General features: G+C 40.2%; 4 protein-coding genes and 1 long non-coding RNA gene across 13 annotated transcripts in view; 2 read left to right on the plus strand and 3 right to left on the minus strand.

Annotated features, from left to right (window-relative positions):
* Positions 1-4,921, minus strand: part of dnah7 (dynein, axonemal, heavy chain 7) — a 74,619-nt gene extending 69,698 nt beyond the window's left edge. Inside the window, exons 1-9 of one of the 3 annotated variants that reach the window (XM_077535805.1) lie at positions 4,160-4,921; positions 3,139-3,217; positions 2,946-3,075; positions 2,709-2,772; positions 2,317-2,500; positions 1,475-1,547; positions 562-687; positions 375-494; positions 52-235 (exon numbers count right to left, since the gene is read on the minus strand). In XM_077535805.1, the coding sequence (XP_077391931.1) occupies positions 52-235; positions 375-494; positions 562-687; positions 1,475-1,547; positions 2,317-2,500; positions 2,709-2,772; positions 2,946-3,075; positions 3,139-3,202 (945 nt within the window). In that variant the 5' untranslated portion in view covers positions 3,203-3,217; positions 4,160-4,921. Of the gene's footprint in view, positions 1-51; positions 236-332; positions 495-561; positions 688-1,474; positions 1,548-2,316; positions 2,501-2,708; positions 2,773-2,945; positions 3,076-3,138; positions 3,218-3,959; positions 4,124-4,159 lie in introns of those variants that run through there. The other 2 variants (XM_077535804.1, XM_077535807.1) reach the window with 2 other exon arrangements.
* Positions 4,922-5,045: 124 nt separating this feature from the next.
* Positions 5,046-12,500, minus strand: cyp27a1.1 (cytochrome P450, family 27, subfamily A, polypeptide 1.1). 3 transcript variants are annotated; one of them, XM_077535832.1, is made up of 9 exons: positions 11,954-12,500; positions 11,567-11,748; positions 10,614-10,813; positions 10,074-10,133; positions 9,005-9,168; positions 7,703-7,869; positions 7,317-7,398; positions 5,591-5,827; positions 5,046-5,504 (listed from the first exon to the last, which is right to left on the minus strand). In XM_077535832.1, exons 1-9 carry the CDS (start codon positions 12,149-12,151, stop codon positions 5,388-5,390), a joined length of 1,407 nt encoding a protein of 468 aa, XP_077391958.1. In that variant the 5' UTR covers positions 12,152-12,500; the 3' UTR covers positions 5,046-5,387. The 3 variants fall into 3 exon arrangements, with proteins under 3 accessions (XP_077391958.1, XP_077391956.1, XP_077391955.1); XM_077535830.1 differs by having other exon boundaries at positions 5,627-5,827; positions 9,936-10,133; XM_077535829.1 differs by having other exon boundaries at positions 9,936-10,133.
* LOC144029993 (uncharacterized) lies at positions 11,591-13,408 on the plus strand. The gene is made up of 3 exons (XR_013287162.1): positions 11,591-11,751; positions 11,960-12,152; positions 13,292-13,408. It is a non-coding gene; the product is annotated as an uncharacterized LOC144029993 (long non-coding RNA).
* Positions 12,611-17,786, minus strand: bcs1l (BCS1 ubiquinol-cytochrome c reductase complex chaperone). 3 transcript variants are annotated; one of them, XM_077535833.1, is made up of 7 exons: positions 16,122-17,786; positions 15,749-15,888; positions 15,460-15,654; positions 14,957-15,020; positions 14,710-14,879; positions 14,429-14,546; positions 12,611-13,851 (listed from the first exon to the last, which is right to left on the minus strand). In XM_077535833.1, exons 1-7 carry the CDS (start codon positions 16,439-16,441, stop codon positions 13,599-13,601), a joined length of 1,260 nt encoding a protein of 419 aa, XP_077391959.1. In that variant the 5' UTR covers positions 16,442-17,786; the 3' UTR covers positions 12,611-13,598. The 3 variants fall into 3 exon arrangements, with proteins under 3 accessions (XP_077391959.1, XP_077391960.1, XP_077391961.1); XM_077535834.1 differs by having other exon boundaries at positions 16,108-16,246; XM_077535835.1 differs by having other exon boundaries at positions 16,046-16,182.
* The window catches only part of znf142 (zinc finger protein 142), a 37,296-nt gene continuing 32,062 nt past the window's right edge, over positions 16,718-21,951 (plus strand). The window contains exons 1-6 of one of the 3 annotated variants that reach the window (XM_077535808.1): positions 16,718-17,261; positions 17,662-17,836; positions 17,942-18,038; positions 19,206-19,445; positions 19,809-20,633; positions 21,183-21,360. In XM_077535808.1, the coding sequence (XP_077391934.1) occupies positions 17,663-17,836; positions 17,942-18,038; positions 19,206-19,445; positions 19,809-20,633; positions 21,183-21,360 (1,514 nt within the window). In that variant the 5' untranslated portion in view covers positions 16,718-17,261; position 17,662. Of the gene's footprint in view, positions 17,262-17,297; positions 17,837-17,941; positions 18,039-19,205; positions 19,446-19,808; positions 20,634-21,182; positions 21,361-21,951 lie in introns of those variants that run through there. The other 2 variants (XM_077535810.1, XM_077535809.1) reach the window with 2 other exon arrangements.

Raw genomic sequence — 21,951 nt, forward strand, 5'->3', positions numbered from 1 at the left:
ACCACGGCAAGAGTTTGCTGCGATCATGATGTAAGACCTTTCTGAGCTTACAGGAGTGGGACAAATGAGACTGGTGTAGTCACTCATGGAGTCCAAGACCAGGTTCTGCAGCTGGATGGACATCAGCGTCGCGGCGCAGTTAAAGAAAGACTGCAGCTTGTCCATCTGGTTTTGAGGGGGCACCAATTTACGCCGACCCCCGTGGTAGAAAATGTTGTGCACTTCGGGAAGCCATCTGCGTCAGCAAATGAGTTCAAGAAGAAATTCATGAACCGAGCCAGGTTCCAGATACTGCTTCATTTTAAATTTTCAGTCAGCCCTTCAGCACTCACACGCCACAAATGACATTCCCTTGTTTGGATTGTCTTGCTCACTTGTTGAGAAGGGTTCCTCGAACGTTGCCAATCTGACCATTGGCGTTTTGCTGAAACGCCGACAACTCCATCGACTCGATTTTGCTCCGGAGTTCGGCCGTATCGATCAAACGCAAACCTCTGTGGGAAGACTCTATTTTACGACACGTGTTTGTAACTCAGGTGAACGACTTGCCAGAATGCGAACCTGTAAGTAGTGTTCCACAGGTAGAGCACCTGCTGCATGGTGGGGTTGAAAGAGTGCAGCCAGTTGTTCATCCTCTTTCGCGAAACCGCGAACGAGTCCGTCCACGCTTTGGGCACCCGCACCAACCTGAAACGAACAAAGAATGAATTCAATTGGATCCTATCATTCCATTCCATTCCATTCAATTCATTCCTTAAAAAAAGAGAAATGAAAAGGGACAGAAAGAAGTAAAACTTATGTTATCTGCCCCTAATCAACAACAACAAAAATAATCAACACAAAGTAAATGACAGCGAGCGGTCAAGACGCTTTCAATATAACAATTCTATATAATAATTAAGCAGCATGTCCTTGTGCTATATGTATTTTTCCCGTAATTGAGCTTTTGTCTAGTTTTTAAAGATACAGATAGACTAAGATGATTTTGTTTTACAATCCAGATTGTTCCATAAACTGACACCTTGAGTTGAAATACATCCTTCTTTATTTTGAGAAAAAATTTGTTTCTCTCAATTTATACTCACTTTCCCTTTTTTGAAATGTAATTTGTATATTAAAATGTAATTTGTATATTAACTGGTAAACTTTCATGATGGGCTTTAAACATAATTTTGAGACGGTTAAACTCCATCAATTTCATTAAATGTTTTTAGTTGTATGAATAATGGATTAGTGTGGTCTCTGTATCCACAGCCGCAAACGACACAAATTGCACATTTCTGTAAAAGAAAGATGGAATCTGTGTGGGATTTGGCTGCACACCCCCACACTTCAATGCAATAGGTAAGGTATGGAACAATCAATGAATGATGTTACAATACCAAAGCATTCTTGTTCATTCATTCATTCATTCATTCATTCATTCATTCATTCATTCATTCACAATAAAAAAAGGAAGATAAGAGAAATGTACTCAAGTCTGTGAAGAGGAAGATCTTTCACAGAATCCTCGTCTGTTTCCACCGGATCACAAAATGTGTAGTTGACTGCAACAAGGAAATATGGATTACATTACGTGTACAGACAGTGGTTCAAAATTATTATTATTATTATTATTTTAAACATTGTCATGTTATAAGATTATGTTGTATTTTTTCTAGTACTGTAATCTAATCCAATGTATTTTTTTGGGGATAAAACGTGTATTCATGCAAGAAAAAAAAAAGTTGTTTTTTTAGGGCAATATCGTGATATTAAACCTGCCACAATATCGTCGTCGTCATGTTCACGATATTTAAAAGCTAGACATCTGTTAAAAAAGTCAGGTTGATTTCTATTTGTGCAGTTGTAGCACCCTCTAGTGGCGAGTTTTTTGTGCAATTTAATTTTCATTAGGGATGTTTTGGTCCTTCGATGTTTAAAATCTACACTAATTGTCACATGCAGGGGAATGTAATATGCCTGTGAACCGACAACCGAGTCAATATGTGGAGGAACTCAATGTGTGCGTGCATTAACTATTAATTAGTAAGCGCCTCAATATTAAATGTTATGAGAGATTGTAGGTGGTTCATATGCATTGCTGTTATGTACAAAAGCACAATATTGTGCTTTTTTTAAGTTATGAGCTCTTTTTTTTTTTTTTTACAATACTGACGTTTTTTAAATATCGACAACCTCCCCACAATATTGTGAAATTTATTGTATCGTGAGCTTCATCTCCTGACAATATCATATCATGACGTTTGGATATCGTTACATCCCTAGTCATGTTATTATAAGAGTAAATCAAAGTTGAACTGAGTGAATAATTACGGATTGCAGTTTTGATGCTGAGCAAGTAGTCCTCCCTGACTTCATCGAGCAGCACGTTCATCGTTTCGTTCTGGCTCTTCTTCAGGTGGCCGGGGACCTTCCCCATGATGTTCTTCACCCAAGAGTCTTGCAGAGGAGTCAGATGCTCCAGGTTGATGCCATTTTGAATGTAATGGTAATATTTCTGCGACAGAAGGTTACAATACAGAGAGAAGGTGTCAAATGAACCGCTATATGGTGTCCATAACGGAAAATCTAAATCAATTTTCAACATGGGCTGAATGTCCTCAAAATAAGCTGGAGTGTGAATCCCGCTAAAAATGACTTGACTGTGTGTGTGTGTGTGTGTGTGTGTGTGTGTGTGTGTGTGTGTGTGTGTGTGTATTTATCACCTTTTCAAAATCACTTTTCGAAAAGTCGTCAACATCATCATCGATTGGCAGTTGCTGCTTCTGACTAAAACAAAACAAAACAAAACAAAACAAAACAAGAATTTTCAAGTTTGGTAAAAATAGCCTACACTTCTTTTCTATGAAAACACTATTCAGTAAATACTACATATACTCTACTTGAGCTCGTGATGCAAAAATAATAGCTTGATGAATAGCAATTAAAAACAAAAAACATACCATATGTATTTTACCAGACTTCTCCGTAGGCTCCGACGTTTTTTAATCGGAAGAATGTGATCGTTTTTTGAGGACTTTTGCGTGAGACATCTCCCTAGACTTGCCTCTCCACTCATGGTGTCGACACACACTTAAAAAAAAAAAAAAGCAATCACAATCACATCTAACCGTCCTCTTGTAACGTTGAACTAACTTTCTCCATCTGTTCCCATTAGGTTCAGCGATGGTGAAAATGAAGGTCTCGACTCCATCCACATCGCCTCTGAGTAGACCTTTGGAAATTGAAAATAACATCTGCATCCGTTTTGGGTTTGAGACTACAAATGCAATATGCTGTATTGTTTTATTTTTTTATTGAACCACAAAAACATGGCGCAATTGTCAAGGAAGACGTGCACGCGGGAAAACAGCACATTTTGCAAGCACGTCCACAGTCTTGCCGATTTAAAAAAAAACTAAAAATAAAAAAAATAATTAAAAATAATTAAAAAAAACCGCAGGGTTAATAAATAAACTCATCTCTTCGGTGTGTCAAATTACAACTTTTATTTATACTTTACAAGGACTTCATGATAGCAGCATCAAAAATGAACTGAACATTTTGTCAACCACTTTAAAGAAAGATGTAATGTAGTATTTTATTTAGTACAGAAATATACTCGTTTATCTATCTATGACCACAATGTAGAATGACAGGCAGAACAATTCTGTCACAACCCCACACAAATACGTTATTTCAGTAAATACATTTTTTTGTCTTGTGTGACATTTTTGTTTGGTGACGAGCCGTGAGATTTTACAAATGTCAACTTGAAGCCTTGGCTAAGAAATGTGCTGTGAAACTAAGTAGACGAACACCATATAGGACGAATGTGTTTATCGTAAAAGCAAGATGTATTTACCTTGCCGGCGACAAAAACAAACAAACAACAACAAAAAAACGAAACAAGCCAGTTACTATGGTAGCCGGAAAATAAATAAATAAATAAATTAAATAGCCGGTCAAATGCTTACCAGTGTGAAGACAACACGACCACCACCACATTCAAATTGAATAAAAATAAATATACTTTACAAGACAACACCGGGTTCATTTAGCCACGAACAAACGTCTATTTCCATGCGTACATGAGCAGACGAATCTGTTTGAAGCGAAAGATGCATTCGTTTGCCAAACTAGTTACTATGGTAGCAAGTTAAATCAAAACACTTACCAGTCCGAAGACAACACTTCCGCGAGAATTAATCAAACGTATATGTGTGTTTATTAGCAAAACAAGAGTGTTTTGCGGTTATATTGTGACTGTGACTGACTATTTGAGGAACATTTGAATGCAACACAGGTCGCAACAAGCTAAATCTGTGACGTTCTACCACACGCGCGAAAGTCAACAAACTACTTAAAATGTGGTGCCGGTTGGCGTGGGTTCGCTCCTCCGCCTGGGAGACCCATGTGGCTTACGTGAAGTGAGCTTGTGTGTGAATGAGTGATTAAAAAAAAAAAAAAAAAAAAAAAAAAAAAAACTAAGTGGACACATTTGAAATGGTAAACTATACATATACGTGGATATACGGAACACAAAGAAAACACACGTTAGTTTAGTTCGACTCATGCGTGGTGGTCTCCGTGACGAGAATGGCGGAGAATGCAAAAAAAAATAAAAAATTGTATTCTACTTCATTGCTCGTGGTTTTTATGGTCGCGCGTCAACTTTCCGGAGATTGAGTGTATAAACGATTTAAAACACTTGCGTGACACATACACGTATTTACATACAACTAATAACTAAACGAAAAACGTCTCTGTAATTTACATTTTGCATTAGGTGAAGGTTCCAAATTATGGTTAGGCATGAGTTTGGTATTTAAGACATTTCAAATTTGGATTAGGCTTCCACTTAAATCTTGGTGAAGTTGTCGACAGTGTGTTAATGGTGGCATATTTGTGTTTGGCGATCAGCACACTAATTGACAAATGTTTGAAGTGCTGCGAGCACGAGTGAAAATGCTGCCACACCGGAAGGCTGTTTTTCATTCCAAGCTCTGCTTCTCAAATTACAAGCTGCTCATCAAAGTAGTCATGTAGCCCAAAAAGTTGGATAGAGGAGCATGAACACACACACACTCGACCCAAGTTTATTTTAAAGCTTGGTAGAGGCACACACATCCACACCCATGTTAACTACAAGCCGATACACAAACACAATGGATGGGAAAGCAAAAAAGAAGAAGCAGAATCGGTATTTCGTTACATTAAGGTGCCAGTTCACTTGAAGGTACCCTTGAGCAATGATTTAAACCCTCAAGCTGCTAAATGTAGAATTGAATTGCACCCCCTTTTTGCGAAAATTTGTTCGCAGTGCTCGGTCCTCTTCCCCTGCAAATAGCAGTTTTTAGTGTTTTTGTTTTGTCAGACAAGCCCAATTCTAGGCCGGCTTTTTGTTATCCTCTGTCCACAAAATGGAGATTGATCGGTCGATCTGGAACAAGAACGGTGCGGTTGAGACATTTCACTTTGCCGACGCTGGGGTCTGGTTTGATCTCATATGTCCTGATTATCTGAAAGACAAACAAAGCAGAAAAGGAAGTTGTACTCATTAATATTCTTAACCTAGAATTATAATATTTTTAACCTAGAATCACACATTAATGGGAGAATATGGTCCTAAAAGTCTCTTAACTTGAAATACGACCAGATACATTTCCAACTCTGCAATCCTGCGCCCGACACAGCTTCTCACGCCAAAGCCGAACGGGATGGAACCAAAAGCGTTGGGCCTCTCTCGGCCGTCACGGAGCCACCGCTCTGGCTTAAAGGTGAACGGCTCCGGGAAGGTTTCCTCGTCGTGACTAATGGCGTACTGGCAAAATGTGAACTCTGTCTGGAAAAGAAAAAAAAAAAAGAGAAAAAACAACAACGATGACCAAATTAGTGGAGCTACCATTTCTGCCAACAATACAGGAAATAGATGATTCAGGCACTCGTGCAGGATTTTCAAACTTAGGGGAGCCTATACGTAAAATTTGCAATAAATGATATCATATCAGTGAGAAAAAGTGCATAGCTATAGTTAACATGAAACAAAAACATTAAACAAATTCCCACCATTCTCAAATTAATCAAGTAAAAAAAGTTTTTTTTGGTTTTGTTTTTAACAAACAAAGGACGCAGTAATAAATGAATAAAGTCGGATCTTTTTTTTTTTTTTTTTTTAGAACAAAATGTGTATTTTTTTTTCAAGAATGTAGCAAAAAAAATGTGTATTTTCAAAAATAAAAGGTAATATCCTGATTAAAAATATATTTTTATCATAATTGTAACAAAGTCCAACCAGTTCAGGGTGTACCCCGTCTGCTGCTGAGATAGGCTCCAGCACCCATCCACGCCCCTTGTGAGGAACAAGCAGTTCAGAATATGGATGGATGGATGGATGGATGGATGGATGGTAACAAAGTCAAAACATTTTTTTTTTACATACAAATGATGTAGTAATACATGAATAAAGTTGGATCTTTTTTCTTTTTTTTCATAATTGTACAAAGAGCAAAACAATTACTGCATTTATATAGGAAATAAGTAAAAAATTGTTTTCATTTAAGAAGGTGGGACGTTTCCAACGTAGATAACGCACTGCTTTTGCAACGTATATGCAAAAGAATGACAAAATCATTCCCTTCATGTTGGCTTTTTCTCAGTGGGAATTGAAATCTGTACTGGTAGTTGCTTTTTTTTTTTTTTTTTTTTTTTTTTTTTATTGTCACTAGAGAGAGACCGGAAAAATTGCAGTCAACAAATGCCGAAATTGTCAATGTTAACTATGCTTTTGTAAACTAGTTCCTCTCTCTGTTACTTACTTTTGTTCGTGTAAGCGGTGCAGGTAAGCTAAATTTGCCTATCAAGCAAGTCACGAATATGTAGGTTGAACTATTTAAATAAAAAATACACTCTATGACATCTCGGGGTACCCGTGAGAATTAATTTGCATTGGTAGTAACTCATTCACTCGCAGCCATTTTCACTGAAGCAATTAGCATTTGAATATAGCTAAGTTTCATCATTATTCACAAATCTGTTTAGAATTGTGAGGAAACCGCTTGTTTTCATCATCATGATCTCTTATACTCTGTTGCCACCTGCTGACCGTTTTTGTAATTACTACCATTTTCCCACCCATTCTCTGCAGTTGAGAGGCTGCATCAAAGACTTCTGTATGGTCATACGTCTTTGGGACACAAAAATTTAAAATAGAACGTATTTATACGTTTTTGGGAGCAAATGAGTTATAAGGGGACTCTTGGAAAAATGTTGCCCGAACCAAAAAAAAAAGCGTGAGGATGCCTGCACGAGAGGAGATTGAGTATGAGACCTACATTTTTGGAAAAGTGATATCCACCAACATAGATACTCTTTTCAGTCATGACCCTTGCATTAAAAGGAACTACTGGATACATCCTGGAAGAAAACAACAACAACAATTAAAACTGATTAAACAATCAAACCTCCTTTTATTATGGCGAATAAAACAAATGGTCAAAGTTTAACAACATGCTCGACACACATTGGATAGCAGAGTAAAAAAATCAGTCTGTAATACCTGCTTACAATTGGAACTAATCTGGATGAACTCTAAATTATGTTTTCCCTAGGATATACACAACCATGGTTTAAGCAACATGAAAACCATAGAGCTGTCCAATGGTGAAAATAAATAAATAAATCAATAAATAAATAAATAAATCTGAAGACCCGTACGAACCTCAGCACTTCCTTGATGACAGCTTTTAAATACGGCAAGTGTATGAAATCCCCCGCAGACAGGGTCCCACCTGCTGTTTTCAACTGAGATACTTCTTTATGAAGCTTCTCCTGGACTTGTGGGTACTGAGACAGCAGGTACAAAGTCCACGTCAGAGTGTTGGAGGTCTGGACCGACGGAAACAAAAATTGTAGGAATAACATAATGATAACATGATGACTAGCGCTTACTTTTAGTACTGGATTAGAATGATAGCACCTCGTTAGGGTCCCACTGAATGTAGACTTAAGCGTTACTAAATATTTTTCATGTTTTACATGTTTTAACCAGTGTTAATTTTGACAAGAAATTTTAATTTAGTTTTAGTTATGGTCTTTTGACTAAAATTAATTACAGTTTTAGTCATAATTTAGTAATCTGATTGCGTTTTAGTTTTAATCCAATTTTAGTCGACGAAAACGAAGAGCAATTTTAGTTGACTAAATTGACAGTTTAGTTGATATTTTCCTTCTGCATACATTTCAACTTTTATACAGAAAATCATAACACAACTACCGGTATTTGTAACTGTAGCTTAACATGCAAGACACATTTCGTCCCTCCTGATTGGATTGTGTGAATTTTCGTCACGGTGTTGTTTACATTTTCGTTTTAGTCATTGATGAAATTTTTAGTCAATTTTAGTTATCGTTATCGTCTCAATGAATGGCTTCTATATTAGTTTTCATTTTATTTTCGTCGGGTAAAAAAATTTTCGTGACGAAAATTATGCCGAAAATTTTTCGTCAACGAAATTAGCACTGGTTTTAACACCTAATTATTTAACTTTTTATTTGTTTTTAAAGCATTTTGTGATCTTGTTAGTAGTGCAATGTTATTTGCTTGACAGTTTACAGGTTGTTTTATTTCAAACTAACGTTGATTAAAAATATATATATATATATATATAAATAAATAATAATAATAATTCTTACTTATTTAAAAATCAGTACATTATAATTACAAGTAAAGGCTTTTATTGGCCCAAAGTGAAGACTAGGAGCTTCGTGTGGATTTTTCTTTTTAATGACATGACAATTTGTGGCAAATTATTTTGCAAACCCAAAGCTACAGTGCACAGACAATGAAATAAAAGAGTAAATAAAATTGTATTATACTTAAACATAGATGACAACGGAAAATTTTGGCCACAGTAACATCATGCACACTTTAATTTGGTGATTCTTTGCGCACCACTTGAAGGAGTCGACATATACAAGCGGCAACATATCTTTGCGCATCACAGTGTTAAAAAAAAATTACCGTGTCCACTCCGGCTAAGAGAAGCTCGGCTATGCTGCCATACACGTCTTTGGTGTCCATCTCGGTGTTTGACAGCAAGTACGTCAGGTACTCTCCCTCTACATTCTGTTCGCGGTCAATGCGCTGCTGAATGTCCTCGATCTTCCTGTCAATCAACGGTTTGGCTAGAATAAAGGCAGAGACGTACAATTTTTTTTAATTTTATTTAGAAGCAGAAGCTTCAAAATGTCATCAAACTTTGATATCATGCTCTGTCTACGTTCGACATCTTAACAGGATTTGGTCAATGTTCTGTAGGTGCTCAAAATGGCAGCATCAAACCAATTTCTGGCATGAGCTCTTATGACATGTCGATCAAATTTCATGCTGACCAGTGAAGCCACTTTCAGGGGCAATTTGTATTTATTTTTTTTCTAACTGTTAGTGTTGTTCCGATACCGATATTAGTATCGGCAGAGGCCCCGATACTGCATTAAAACAGTGGTATTGGTATCGGTGAGTACTAACAAGTAACATGCCGAAACCATTATTTCTGACGCTAATATAGGACTTTGGATGCATCAACTTGTGTCTTGCTTGTGCACGACATTCACTCATGTGTGACATGTTCACTGCATGCCGAGCAAAGATATCCTATTGGCCCTTGAATGCTCTGAACCAATGGCAGGACAGATTTTTCATGTTGAGAAAAAAAAACAACTTAGGTATCGGTATCAGGCAATACTGCAAAGCTGAGTATCAGAAACGGTATCGGGAGCCAAAAAACGGTATCGGAACAACACTAGTAACTGTCCAGGGGATATGACTGAGTGAATACATCCAAAAACAAGAGAGCTGTCTACAAGTAAAATCACAATTTTCTCAACTTTCCTTGACACAACATTGTCATACATGTCAATTTATGATGACGTCGTTTAGCTTGACAACTTGCCAAAATTGAAGATGCCTTCCCATCCGTCGATGTAGCGTCCCCAGTAGGGAAGCAAATTCCGACTCCACTTGGGCAGCATGACCACAGCCAGGCTGTTGGAAAACATCTTGGCTATGGAGTCGATAAATTGCTGCGTACCTGCCGGAATGTCCTTTTCCAGAGTGCCCAGTCTGGTCTCAAACAATATTGTGGCGATTCCTACGTGGAAAAAAAAATAACAAAAAATCAGTTTTCTCAACCTTTATTTAACCAAACACATTATTTTAGTTCCCTCTAAAAAGTAAAAAAAAAAAAAAAAAAAGTTGTATTTGAACAAGGTTCTGTTGATTTATCCCCAGTAGTAACCTCAGCTATTCACTGAAACGCCTCACTTCATATATCTGGTTGTTCTTTCTATATCACTCAAAGATGCCACATATGGCGGCAAAGCCTTGAACAAGAAGCCAAAATAGGAAAGTAGTAATTGCAGTAAATCCCCATAATTCACAGGTAATAAAGATATAGTGCTTTGCCACGAATAGTGAAAAATGGCGCCTTGTTCACACCATCATATATCAATCTTTTAAATCATTAATATACTACAATGTAGATGCTAGTTTTATTAGCCCGTTTACCGTTACGTGTTAGCATTAAGCTAGTGGAACGAATAAGGCGCAAGAGAAAACATTCTGTACTTGCCTTCGAGTGAAAAACGATAGAACTCATTGGCCAAATTCATCACCAAATCTCCAGTGGGGCTGCAGCGGCGCACGTAGCAGAGCCTGGCGATGAAGTCGGCGACCACGGAGTTGAGGATTCCGCAATATAGGGCCGAATCTTTAGGGTGCATCATGCGCTTGTTCAACGCCACCCTCAGCTTGTACCAGCTCTCCCCCTCTCTTGGAATACAAACAAAATGACATCAAGTCTCGTGTTAGGTCACAGATAAAAAATAAAAATAAAAATATGCCAAAACTTTGTTAGCATGTTAATGTTTGTTTAGTTTCTTAAGCATGTGAATGTTTGGTGGTCTATACATGCCCTGGGATTCAAACCCAAAAACGTGTAAATATGTTTTTTAATACTTTGTCCTTCCCGTATTTATACGTTGTTTTGTTTTTTTTAATACTGGAGCACACAGAAGACTTTGATGCAGCATCTGACCTAAAGAGGTCGCTTAAAGCAATTGTATTTATTACAAAAGAAAAAGGGCAGCAGGTGGCAGCAGAGTATAAGAGATCAACCAGGGCATAATGAAAACACAATTCTAAACAAATTTGTGAATAATGATGAAACGTAGCTATATTCTAATGCTAATTGCTGCAAAATGGAAACATAGAAATGTATTTTTTTTTCCTGAGGAAAGAAGAGACTCATCTTTCTTTTGGTAGATTCCATGTTTTAATAGCAATAGAACGCAAGATTCTGTGGGCCTTGCCAAATCAGTCAAAATCCACTTGCTTCAGTGAAAATAGCTGGGAGTGAAGGAGTTAAAATTGAACAATAACTTTATACCATTACACTGTTTTTTCCCCCCCCCTTGTTGATGAGTGTTCTTTTGGCACTACTTGTGCACCTGTATTTACAGTACGCTCTCACATGACAGGACTTTGCTCATTTTACAAGCTGCTGCTGGGACCACGTGTGCTTACACTGTGAAAGGTCCATAACCAAAACCTTTCATGTCACGATACTCCTTCCAAAACGACATGTCGCCTCTGCACGGGAACTTCTCATCGCTTCTCAAGACTTGCTCCAGAAGCTTCGGGGTGTTGAGGGTCACGCTCTTCAATGCGTCTTTGTATATGGGCCCGTAGAGCTGCTTTTCGTACAGCTGGTGAGTGAATGCAAGGGTGAGAGCAGCAAAAAAATATAGCCCACAACATCACTTTCATCAATCGATACAAAATTGGGTGGAAGTGTCTATCGTGCTCAAAATAGAAATTGGCCATTTTGTTTCAAAAAATCTCAACTCAGCAAAAAAGGAAGACACAGGATGTGAGTTCAATCCAGCATGCAACACAACGAGCGTATTCTACCTGCAGCTCATGCGCCCGGCTGTAGAAGCCTTGGAACACCATCCGGTAGAGCAACTCCAAAACGCTGACGCACGGGAGATCCTTTGCCGTCCGAGGCTTCTCCAGGGCGCTCGGGTTCGAGGACGTGCTCCTCGACCCTCCGGAGACGCCCCGAGCCAAGGCCACCGGGCTCCTCTGCAACAGTCGCGCAGTGGCCATGGTGGGTAGAAAATAGCTTTATGCTTGGGAGTTTCGATTACATCCAATGAGCTCAAAGGGAGGGGCGAGTCAGTCCACACAAAGTTTTAACCCTTCTAGGCTAGCCCAGACGTAAAGGATGTAGTAGAGGGTCTACCTGAAACAAATACAGGTTTCAAAATTGTTTATCCACCCACCCATTTGATCAGATGGCAGATTTGATTTTGCAAAACATACACGTGTGCAAAGACTCTCCATATGTGCACAAACAACCCAGGCTAAACTTAGCTCCTCCCCTTGTAGTACAATGCTTGCCTCAGTCGAGAGCTACCATTTCAGCATACTTCCGTGGCACCATTTTTTTTTTTAAGACAGGGCTTAGGGTGTTTCAGAAAAAAAAATATATATATTTCCCGTCTAAATTAATGTATATGCCAGAATCTGTTGCAGGCTTCATTTAAAATAAAAAAAAAGTTGAAATCCTGTATTGTATGTATTTTAATGAGGAATAATAGCACTCAATAAAATTGTTCACATACCATGATTACACAATTAAACAGAATTCAAGAGAATCAAACGGTTTTTGTCACACTGCATCTATTGAATGGCAATTGTGCTGCTCCTTCTGCTGTATCGGCCTTGGCCAGCTGGGGGCCGGAATACGACAGACAGACGGATTTACTGTACTGTTCATTCAGTGTAGGAATAATTGTAAATATAGTTATCATATATTTGCTGCAATGAAGAATTGCTTATGCTTGCAATGATGAATGCTTTGCTCTGCTCCACACTCACATAGTCTATCTCAGGAGATGACTGAAGAGCACAAGAACCAGAACATCGAACGCAGCAGAATGGTTAGAGCCAGACTGCTGAGGCTGCCTGCTGTATGTTAAGAAATGATTGCAAACTTGACCACACATGTACTTAGCAATGTTCCACTCACATGCACATAGACAAACAAGTACACTGTGTTCCAACTATGTTTTGCATTTGCATTATTAGGGTTGGAACACCCACGCAACTAGGGCTGTGAAAACCAAATAAAAAGAGAGGGTGAGGAGAGGATTTTTTCAGAGTGCAGTAGTGAACTGTATCAGTCAGTTCTTCTCCTCTCTCCTCGTGAGCTTTGAGCTGTCTTCTTCTTTTTGTGTCAAACAGATAAACCTGACATTCAGACATCTCAACTCCCCTCAGATCATCAGTTCTGCATCCAGATCCAGAAAGTAAAAACCCTGCCAGTTTAGCTTTCGCGGCTGCTTCTACTCAATCGACAGGTAAACAAGCTGGTTTACACTTGGAAAACACAAAATGAATGATACATAAAAACTTCTGCACAAAATGTTATTATAGGACCAATCTCACTTTTGTTCCATGATCAAGAGGTCGTGTTTGTTTCTCAATTGCCAATGTAGAAACTGAAAATCTTCCTTAAGTTACAGTCATTAAAAAAAATTATCTTGTCCTGTTATTCCTTTATTTGGCCGATGTTTTCTATCGATCCCACAGGGTCCATTTTGTGCAGCAGAAAGTGTCCTTGCACCTGAGCGGCACTGATCTCCGCACGGGCCGCCAGCGCGCACGTCGCAAAACGTTCGCCCTCCGAGACGGCCCGATCCGGATAGAAGCGTCGAAACATCTGGCTGAGCTGCCAATGCGTACAGTGGCCGATGTACTGCTTGAGATCCACGCGGCCGGGCCGGATTAGCGCTGAATCTAACCTGCGTGCACACAAAACAACTGATGCGGTGCGGAAATCTATTCACAATTGTATGTTAACTAATTTGCTCCCAAAAACGTATAAATATGTTCTATTTTAAATGTTTTAAGTGTCCCAAAGACGTATTCTGTTTTTTTTTTGTTGTTTTTTTTATGCTAAAGCATGAACTGCAGAGAATGAGGGAAGCAATGGTAGTATTTACAAAAATGGCCAGCAGGTGGCAGCAGAGTATAAGAGATCAATGAGGGCCATGTTGAAAACAAGCAGATTTCCCCACAATTGTAAGCAAATTTGTGAATAATGATGACATTTAGCTATATTCTAATGCTAATTACTGCAAAATGGAAACAGAAATATACTTCTTTTTTTTTCCCCTGATGAAAGAAGAGACGCTAATCTTTGTTTTGGTAGGTTCCTTTTTTTTTTTTTTTTTTTTTTTTTAAATAACAATAGAACACAATATTCTGTGGGCCTTGCAAAATCAGTCAAAATCCAGTAAAGTAAGAGTGAAGGGGGTTGTTTCAGTGAAATGGCTGGGATTGAATGAGTTAAGTGTTTGTTTTTTTCCCCAACAGTACCTGTCAATGTAGTTGGTGGTCATGAAGACAATTCTGGCCTCGGATGAAGCCACTCCATCCAAAGAGTTCAGCAGGCCACTAAAAGTTAGCCTACCCATTCCCTGATAGGCTAATGGATCTGTTCGGGGGAAGAAAATTGAGATTAAAAAACTTCTAAATAAAAGCAGATCAATCAAGATTTACACGCTTGCAGCAAAAAAAAAATCAAAATCATTTTTTCAAATTTTTTCATCATGGAACATTACTGAGTAAGATTTTTTGGGGGAGAAGGGCTTACTTACTTTCTGTTGGAAGCTCTCGACTAACAAAGGCGGCGTCCACGTCCTCCAACAGAATGATGCTTTGCTGAGGCGCCACGCTCAGCAGGTGGTTGAGACGATCGTCCGCGAGCGAGCGGTCGCTCAGACTCATCAGGCAGATGCTGTAGCCCAGCTCGCCGGCCAAAGCTGTGCTGAAATACAAAACTGTTGTGTTAGCGAAACGATCATGTGAAATAGAAATACAGATCAAATTCTGTGGCAAACTAACATAAAGCTGCTTTTCCCACATCCTGGGGGTCCATACAACAGATACCCTCTCCTGTAAGGGATGCCTGTGGGGAAAAGGAATACAAAGTGAATAAACTGGAATAATTATACGTACAATTTTAGCACGTGACCTTTTGTTTTGGGGTTCTCAAATGGTCTCTCATAGGACTCACATTTTTCCCTTTTTTTTGCATTCTAACAAATTACATTTGCCTGCAATAGCTGCTTCAAAGCAAAATGGCTGCCTTTCTACTCGAGACTCTTCAGTATGGATTGTTATGGCAGACTGCGCATCTGGGCTGACATTTTCCACCAGCTTTCTAACTTGTTATTCACCCCAAAATGGCCGCTTTCGACCCAAAATGCTTGTTCAATGTCAGGCATGTGACCTGCAGACTTTTAGTGTGCTCTTATGTCTATCTATTTTCGTTTTGATCAGTGAAACTGGTGTTAGTGGCACTTTTTTTTTCTTTCTAATTTGACAGTCAATCATTGATCACTGACCTCGATCTGTGTACCACTTGGGGTTTCCAATAAACTCCTTTACGTCATCGACGATCCTTTCCGCCACTCCCGCCTCCAGCACCACGGAGCTGAGGGGTCTGCGTCGCCGCGGAAACCCAAAGGGCCGCCACTCGGCGCCCATGGCTGTGTACATCACCGTGCGCCCTTCTTCCTGCTTCAGCGCCAGCTCCCTGGCTGCGAACACGACAGAAGCCTTGTTGAACCTCGAGCAGTTGCGGTACGCGCGTACGACTCTGGTTTTTATCTTTAGACTTGACTTTTTTTTTACCTTCTTGTAAAATATTGAAGAAGACTTTTCGGTCTCGGCCCAACGCCGTGAATGTGACGGACTCCCACGGGGTACCCGTGTGCATGTCAATCATTTGTTTCTCTCTGGTCCGCTCCACCCTGATCCACTTCCGGCCATACCTGGACAACACATAAGAAAACAGAATGTTTTGCTGCCTGGACCATCAGAGAAATATCTAAGATAAAATGTTTCAATTTTCGATTTAAAAAAAAAAAAGTCATAATGTTACTATAACAAAGTTATTGTTTCTTTAAGTTGATTCTTTTAAGGTTGCACCTTTCATTCAGGAGAACTGGTTGTTTATGGATAATGATTTGGAGCCCAAAATGGTGCGTTACTATTTGCTGCTAACCAGATGATGTGATTCCCCGGGCTGGGATGGAAGTCGAACTGAGTTTGAACGCGTCCGCTCTCGTGCGCCATGTAGGACGTCTCCACGCTCAAGTGCTGGGTTCGAGTGGCGTGCTTGGTGATCCAACTCAGGAGCCAGTGGTAGCTCTTGTCCTTGCTGGGCACCTCCAGGGTGATCATGTAGTGCCTGCGGAAAAACACCATCCCCACCTGGGCTCCTTTCCTGGCCAACGCCAAGGCGGTTCCGACCCCCACCAGTCCAAAGCCAGCCCCAAAGTAGGGGTTGTCCTTCAGACTGTCCAGAATGTCTGAGAATGGCATATTTGTTTTATGGACACAATCAATCTCCCACCACCATTATTTTTAGGATAGCATAGCGTTACTTGGATGCTTCTTCTCGTCTACCAAGGAGGATAGGAGGTGATGTTTTCAACCGAATATTCAAGAACATGATAACAAACGTTACGCTGGTCGGCACCTATTGCGGAAGTGCCGCGACACAAACGGAATTGACGTATGAGAAGCACAGACCGTTCTATTTTAGTTTCTGGGAAATAAAATTGGACGGCTCGGGAGGCTTTAATTTCTATGCTTTATGTTAGCCACTCAATACAAATTTCTTTGGTGCTAATGTAAATAAATAAATAAATTACAATAATTTCTCTATTTGTTATACATTCTTCCGACTGGGGATTTGCTCCTTTAAATTTTGTTCCCGTAGTGTCATTAGTTCAACTTTTAATGTATTTAATTGTAGATAATTTTTCTGCAACAATTAACATTCACTTTTTGTTAATTATTGGGCATTTTAAAATGTAAATATTCAATGTATTTTATGTGTATCAATTGGTAAACATATTAGATTACGCTCACGTGTCCATTAGTATTTCCGGTGTTCGGTGTACCACCTTCCGACTGGGTGCTGTTATGTTGTTGTACTTTCAATCGAACGCTCCCGAATTGCATTTAAATTTAGCGAGAAGCAATAACTTTATTATACCGAGTACATTTAGCGTTTAATGTGCTAATCTTATTGTACTATGGGGAATAATTGCAACATTTTGCTGCCCCAAATTCACAGGAAGCTAATGCGATAGCAAAGCTAACACCGACGTTGCTGTCAAGTTATTATTGTATAAAAGTAAGTAACGTGTGCTAAATATTACGCTTCGTGTGAGTCAAGTTGTCTGTTATATAACATTTTTAGTCTGGTAAAAAAAAAAGTATTGTTACACAGTTACGGCCTCTTGCGTGGACTCCGTGGAGCAGCTACAATAATAAAAATAGATTTTCAGCGAACCCCCGTCAATCGCGAATTTGCGTTTCTATATAACATAGGAGGTGGTTATTTTGCCGTGACTCCTGTTGAATGTTGTATTTTTGTTCCATGTATGTAGGCGTTTAAACTAGTGCTCTGTAAATGTAATTGTCTTGTTCTCGCGCGATTCACGGCAAAATAATCACTGCGTAATAAGCAAAAAAAAATAAATCACCTATTCGTGAATATCCATTTTTTTTCTGCTGTTTCCGTGACGCCCTAGGATGCCACCCGTGCGCCGCATGAAGAGGATTCTGCCGCACCACGAAAAGATAATCCTCCTTGATATGCTCCAAGAAGGGAAAGGTTGTGCAGAAGTTGCCCGCCATTATGACCTGAACGAGAGTACCGTACGGTACATAAAGAAGAAAGAGACTGAAATCAGGATGATCTCAAAAGTACATCATTTAAACGTCTCTTATTTTTTTTGTCACTTATCTGTTTGACGTTATGGGTTAGGTATTTGCAAAGCAACTCTTTGTTGATTTTTGTTTCATGAACAGTTGGGGATGATGGGACCTGACAAATGTGAAACAAGTGTTGCTGATGGTGGCCGACCCACTTGTACCGTCTCAGAGAGATGTTTACGCAGCTTCAAAAGTAAGTGCAAACATGTATCTGATATAAAAAGTCTACACATCTCTGTTCAAATGCCATATTTTTGTGATATAAAATGAAACCATGATAAATCAGTGCTAAACTATGTCCACCATAAATGTTTAAATCAGTTGGGGGAAAAAAACCCCAATCCAAATGTTTTCCAGTGATGAATTAAAAATAAACAGCTGAGATAATGTAGTTGTATAAGTGTGCGCTCCCAATCACGTTTCAAGTCGTGTTAAATATCAGTCAGCTCACATCTGCCTACATTTAAAGGGGTTGTCTGCCGGTTTCACTCAGGAAAATGCACTTTTTAAATACAAGATTTAAACAAACAAACTACTTTTTTCAATTTATAGATATGGGCTTTTCATAACATGTGGGGGTGATTAACCCCCACACCCCCAGCCTGTATTTTGCCATTTTGTGTTTGTTTTGTAAACAGCGGGCCGTTTCTGTGGAAAGACAGTGTTTACACCCCTCCAGCCAATCGCAGAGCTGGGGGGGGTGGCTTGTCGCAAACGGGCCGGGCGAACGTGTCAGCTGCGTGACTCTACTCCCGCGGCAATGTGAAAGCACGTACGGATTATTTTTTATTTTTTCACTCACTGACTCACTCACAGAAGCTTACATGTGTGAATGAGTGAGTGAAAAAAAAAAATCCGTACGTGCTTTCAAATTGCCGCGGGAGCGACGTCACGCAACTGGCACGTTAGCCTGACCCCGTTTGCGACACGCCAACCCCACCCCCACCCCCCCGCTTTGCGATTGGCTGGAGGGGTGTAAACACTGTCTTTCCACAGAAACGTCCCGCTGTTTACAAAACAAATACAAAATGGCAAAATACAGGCTGGGGGTGTGGGGGTTTAGGACAAAATCACCCCCACGCGTTATGAAAAGCCCATATCTATAAATTGAGAAGTAGTTTGTTTGTTTAAATCCTGTATTTAAAAAGTGCATTTTCCTGAGTGAAACCGGCAGACAGCCTCTTTAAACTGTCTCTTGGTAACGCCAAATAAATTGCATCTATTCTAATAGAGTTTTACTGGCATTGTTTTTGTTTTCCAGCAGAAACCTGAAAGTTGACAGATGGATTAACTTTTGTCATATTGAATTGATTTCAATATGGGATGATTTTTATTTATTTTTATTTTTTTTTGGCCACAGGTAGTAAATGTTCCGACGAAGATCTTCAAAACAAAGTCTCCACTGAAAGGCCAAAAAGAAAAGTGCAAACAAACCCTGGTTGTACATCGTCAGCGAAATCAGACGGGGAGGAAGCAGAAGTAGCAGTAGTAATAGAAGATGAAAATGATGAAGATGAAGATGAAGAAGCAAACACAGAAGGTCACAGTGTTAACAAACAGAGAAAATTGGAAGGAGAGGATTCAGTGTTGCCAACCAAAGGTATGCTCATTCACGTAAGGGTTCTTAAGTGCTGTCAAACAAAACCTGTTATATTAAAGGGCTCCATAAATCTCATTTTGATTGATGTGAAGTGAGGCAAAACAGGGATGTGACTGTTCGCACTGCTGCATCACAGTTGAGAGGTTCACGGTTTGAATCTCGGCAGTGGCCTTCCCTGTGTGAAGTAGCTTCTCACAGTGTTTGCGTGGGTTTTGCCCGGGTACATTGGTATTCTCCCACATTTAAAAACATATTCATGTTAGGTTGAGTGAAAATACCAAATTTTGCATTTTGAATAGGAACTGTTGAGTGAATAAACGAGGGTTGTTGAAGCATCTTTTTCTTATTTGGTGTTCTTTTTAGAGTACATTACAGAGGAGGCAGAGCACATGTACGACACCCACATTTGCCACAAGTGCAAACACAGTTTCAAGATGCGCTCCCATCTGGAAGAGCACCTGCATTTGCATTTTCCTGACCCGGCTCTGCAGTGTCCCACCTGCAAGCGCTTCTTCACCAGCAGGAGCAAACTGCGCGTGCACCAGCTCCGCGAGGCGGGCGAAAAAGCCCACCGTTGTCACTTGTGCAACTACTCGGCCGTGGAGCCGAACGCCATCCGCCGCCACCTCGTCACCGTCCACGCCGATGAAATGGAAGAGGACCCGACGCGCCACCGCTACCCATGTCCCACTTGCGGTCAAAGCTTTGGCCAGAGCGGGACGCTGAAGTCTCACATGAAGACTCAACACGCTCGAGCACCCAAAACGGCCGTGGCATGCTTTCACGACGGCTGTCCTTTCCGGAGTCATTTGCGCAGGGCTCACATGCGCCATTCGGCAGAGGAGCACGGGATCACGGCAGTAGGATGTCACCATTACGCCTGCGTTGCCGTCTTTCCCAGTGAGGAGCACATGAACGTTCACTTCAAGACTCACCTGGCTTACCACTGCTCACATTGCGATTTCTCATGTTCCAACAAGGCCGCTTTCCTGCGGCATCAGCGGCAGGGCCACGCGGGCAGCGAGAAGCTCTGCTGCGAATTTTGCAACTTTTTCACATTCAACCCGGTGGAATTCAAACGACACGTTGGACAGGTGCACGCCAACGAGAAGGTCCACCGCTGCTCGCAGTGCAGCTACGTGACATCGCACAAGAGAGCCTTGAATCGACACATTCAGACGCATAGTGGTGAGGATTGTTGGCTTGTTTTTTAGGGATTCGTCCCAATTTGGCATAGCGACAGACTAGTGGTTAACATGTCAGACTCACTGTTGAGTGGTCTCGGCTCGCGTCCTTTGTAGTGGAGTTTTCATTAACCTTTGCTTGTGCGGTTTTTCCTTGGATACTCCGGCATCTTCCCATATTCCAAACTCATGCAGGTTAGCTTCATTGAAGACTATAAATTGCCCTTTGTGTGTGACTTTCAATTGTTATTCATCGAAGTGTGCCCTGTGTTTGGCTGACGACAAGTCGAGGGTGTACAAAGGACTTGATCAGTGGCAGACAGTTCCAGACAGGCCAAGTCAATCGGCGGACTTAAATCCAATAGAGCATGTATTTTACTTGCCAAAGAGACTTGTGCTCTTGTGCGTAGTGTGGTTTGTGGGATCCCTGGGATATCCTTCATCATGCACAATGTAGAAAGCTTGAGATTACACATTTGTACAAGCCAGTCTCCAAACTCAGACCAGTGTTGTGTGTTTGAAACACGTGTCCACATTTTCTTTGTCTTTCAAGATGTGAAGCCCTTCAAATGTCAGTTGTGTGACTTCCGGTGCCGAGACGAGTCGTACCTCTCCAAGCATATGATCACACACTCAGGCGACAGGAACTTCATGTGTGAGGAATGTGGATACATCACCAAGTGGAAGCACTACCTGAACATCCACATGAGGAAGCACACAGGAGACCTCAGGTAGTGTGACGCTCTTGTTGTGTCCGTTTGCTGCTAACTAATCTTGTGTACCCAACATAATACAGTGGTACCTTAGTTTTCTGCATTTTTTTCCCCTTGCTTTGTGTTGCGGGTCAAAATTTGAGGAAGGAGCAACCTTCAAAGTCACCCGTCGAGTGAAGTGAAAATAAAAAATTTAGCATTTGGGCTACGGTAATAATGCCCTCGCATGTGGGCAAGGAGAGCCACAGTTGCCAATCAAGTTAATCAACTTTCAGCCGTTTATTGGATGGGACAAACTGTCATACACAAATACAAAATTACAACACTCATAAAGAGCTGCTATAGACCGCCAACACAGGTCCACTCGACTCGCATACAGACTGACTCCTATTCTTGTGTTGTTGAAATGATGAAACTCGACTGACAGACCAAGATCTTTTTATTGTCTTGGAGGAGCAAATTTTAACCTAAAATGATAAAGTTACGGATCGTCTGTCCCTTATGTGCATGTACATGTATTTTTCATGCTTTTTTTCCAAAATCAAAGCATCTCAGGCATTTATATCAAGAATAATGCTGCAATATAACTTAAACGATATTAAATTGTTT

The sequence above is a fragment of the Festucalex cinctus genome, chromosome 11 (assembly GCF_051991245.1).
Source record: "Festucalex cinctus isolate MCC-2025b chromosome 11, RoL_Fcin_1.0, whole genome shotgun sequence".
NCBI lineage: Eukaryota > Metazoa > Chordata > Actinopteri > Syngnathiformes > Syngnathidae > Festucalex > Festucalex cinctus.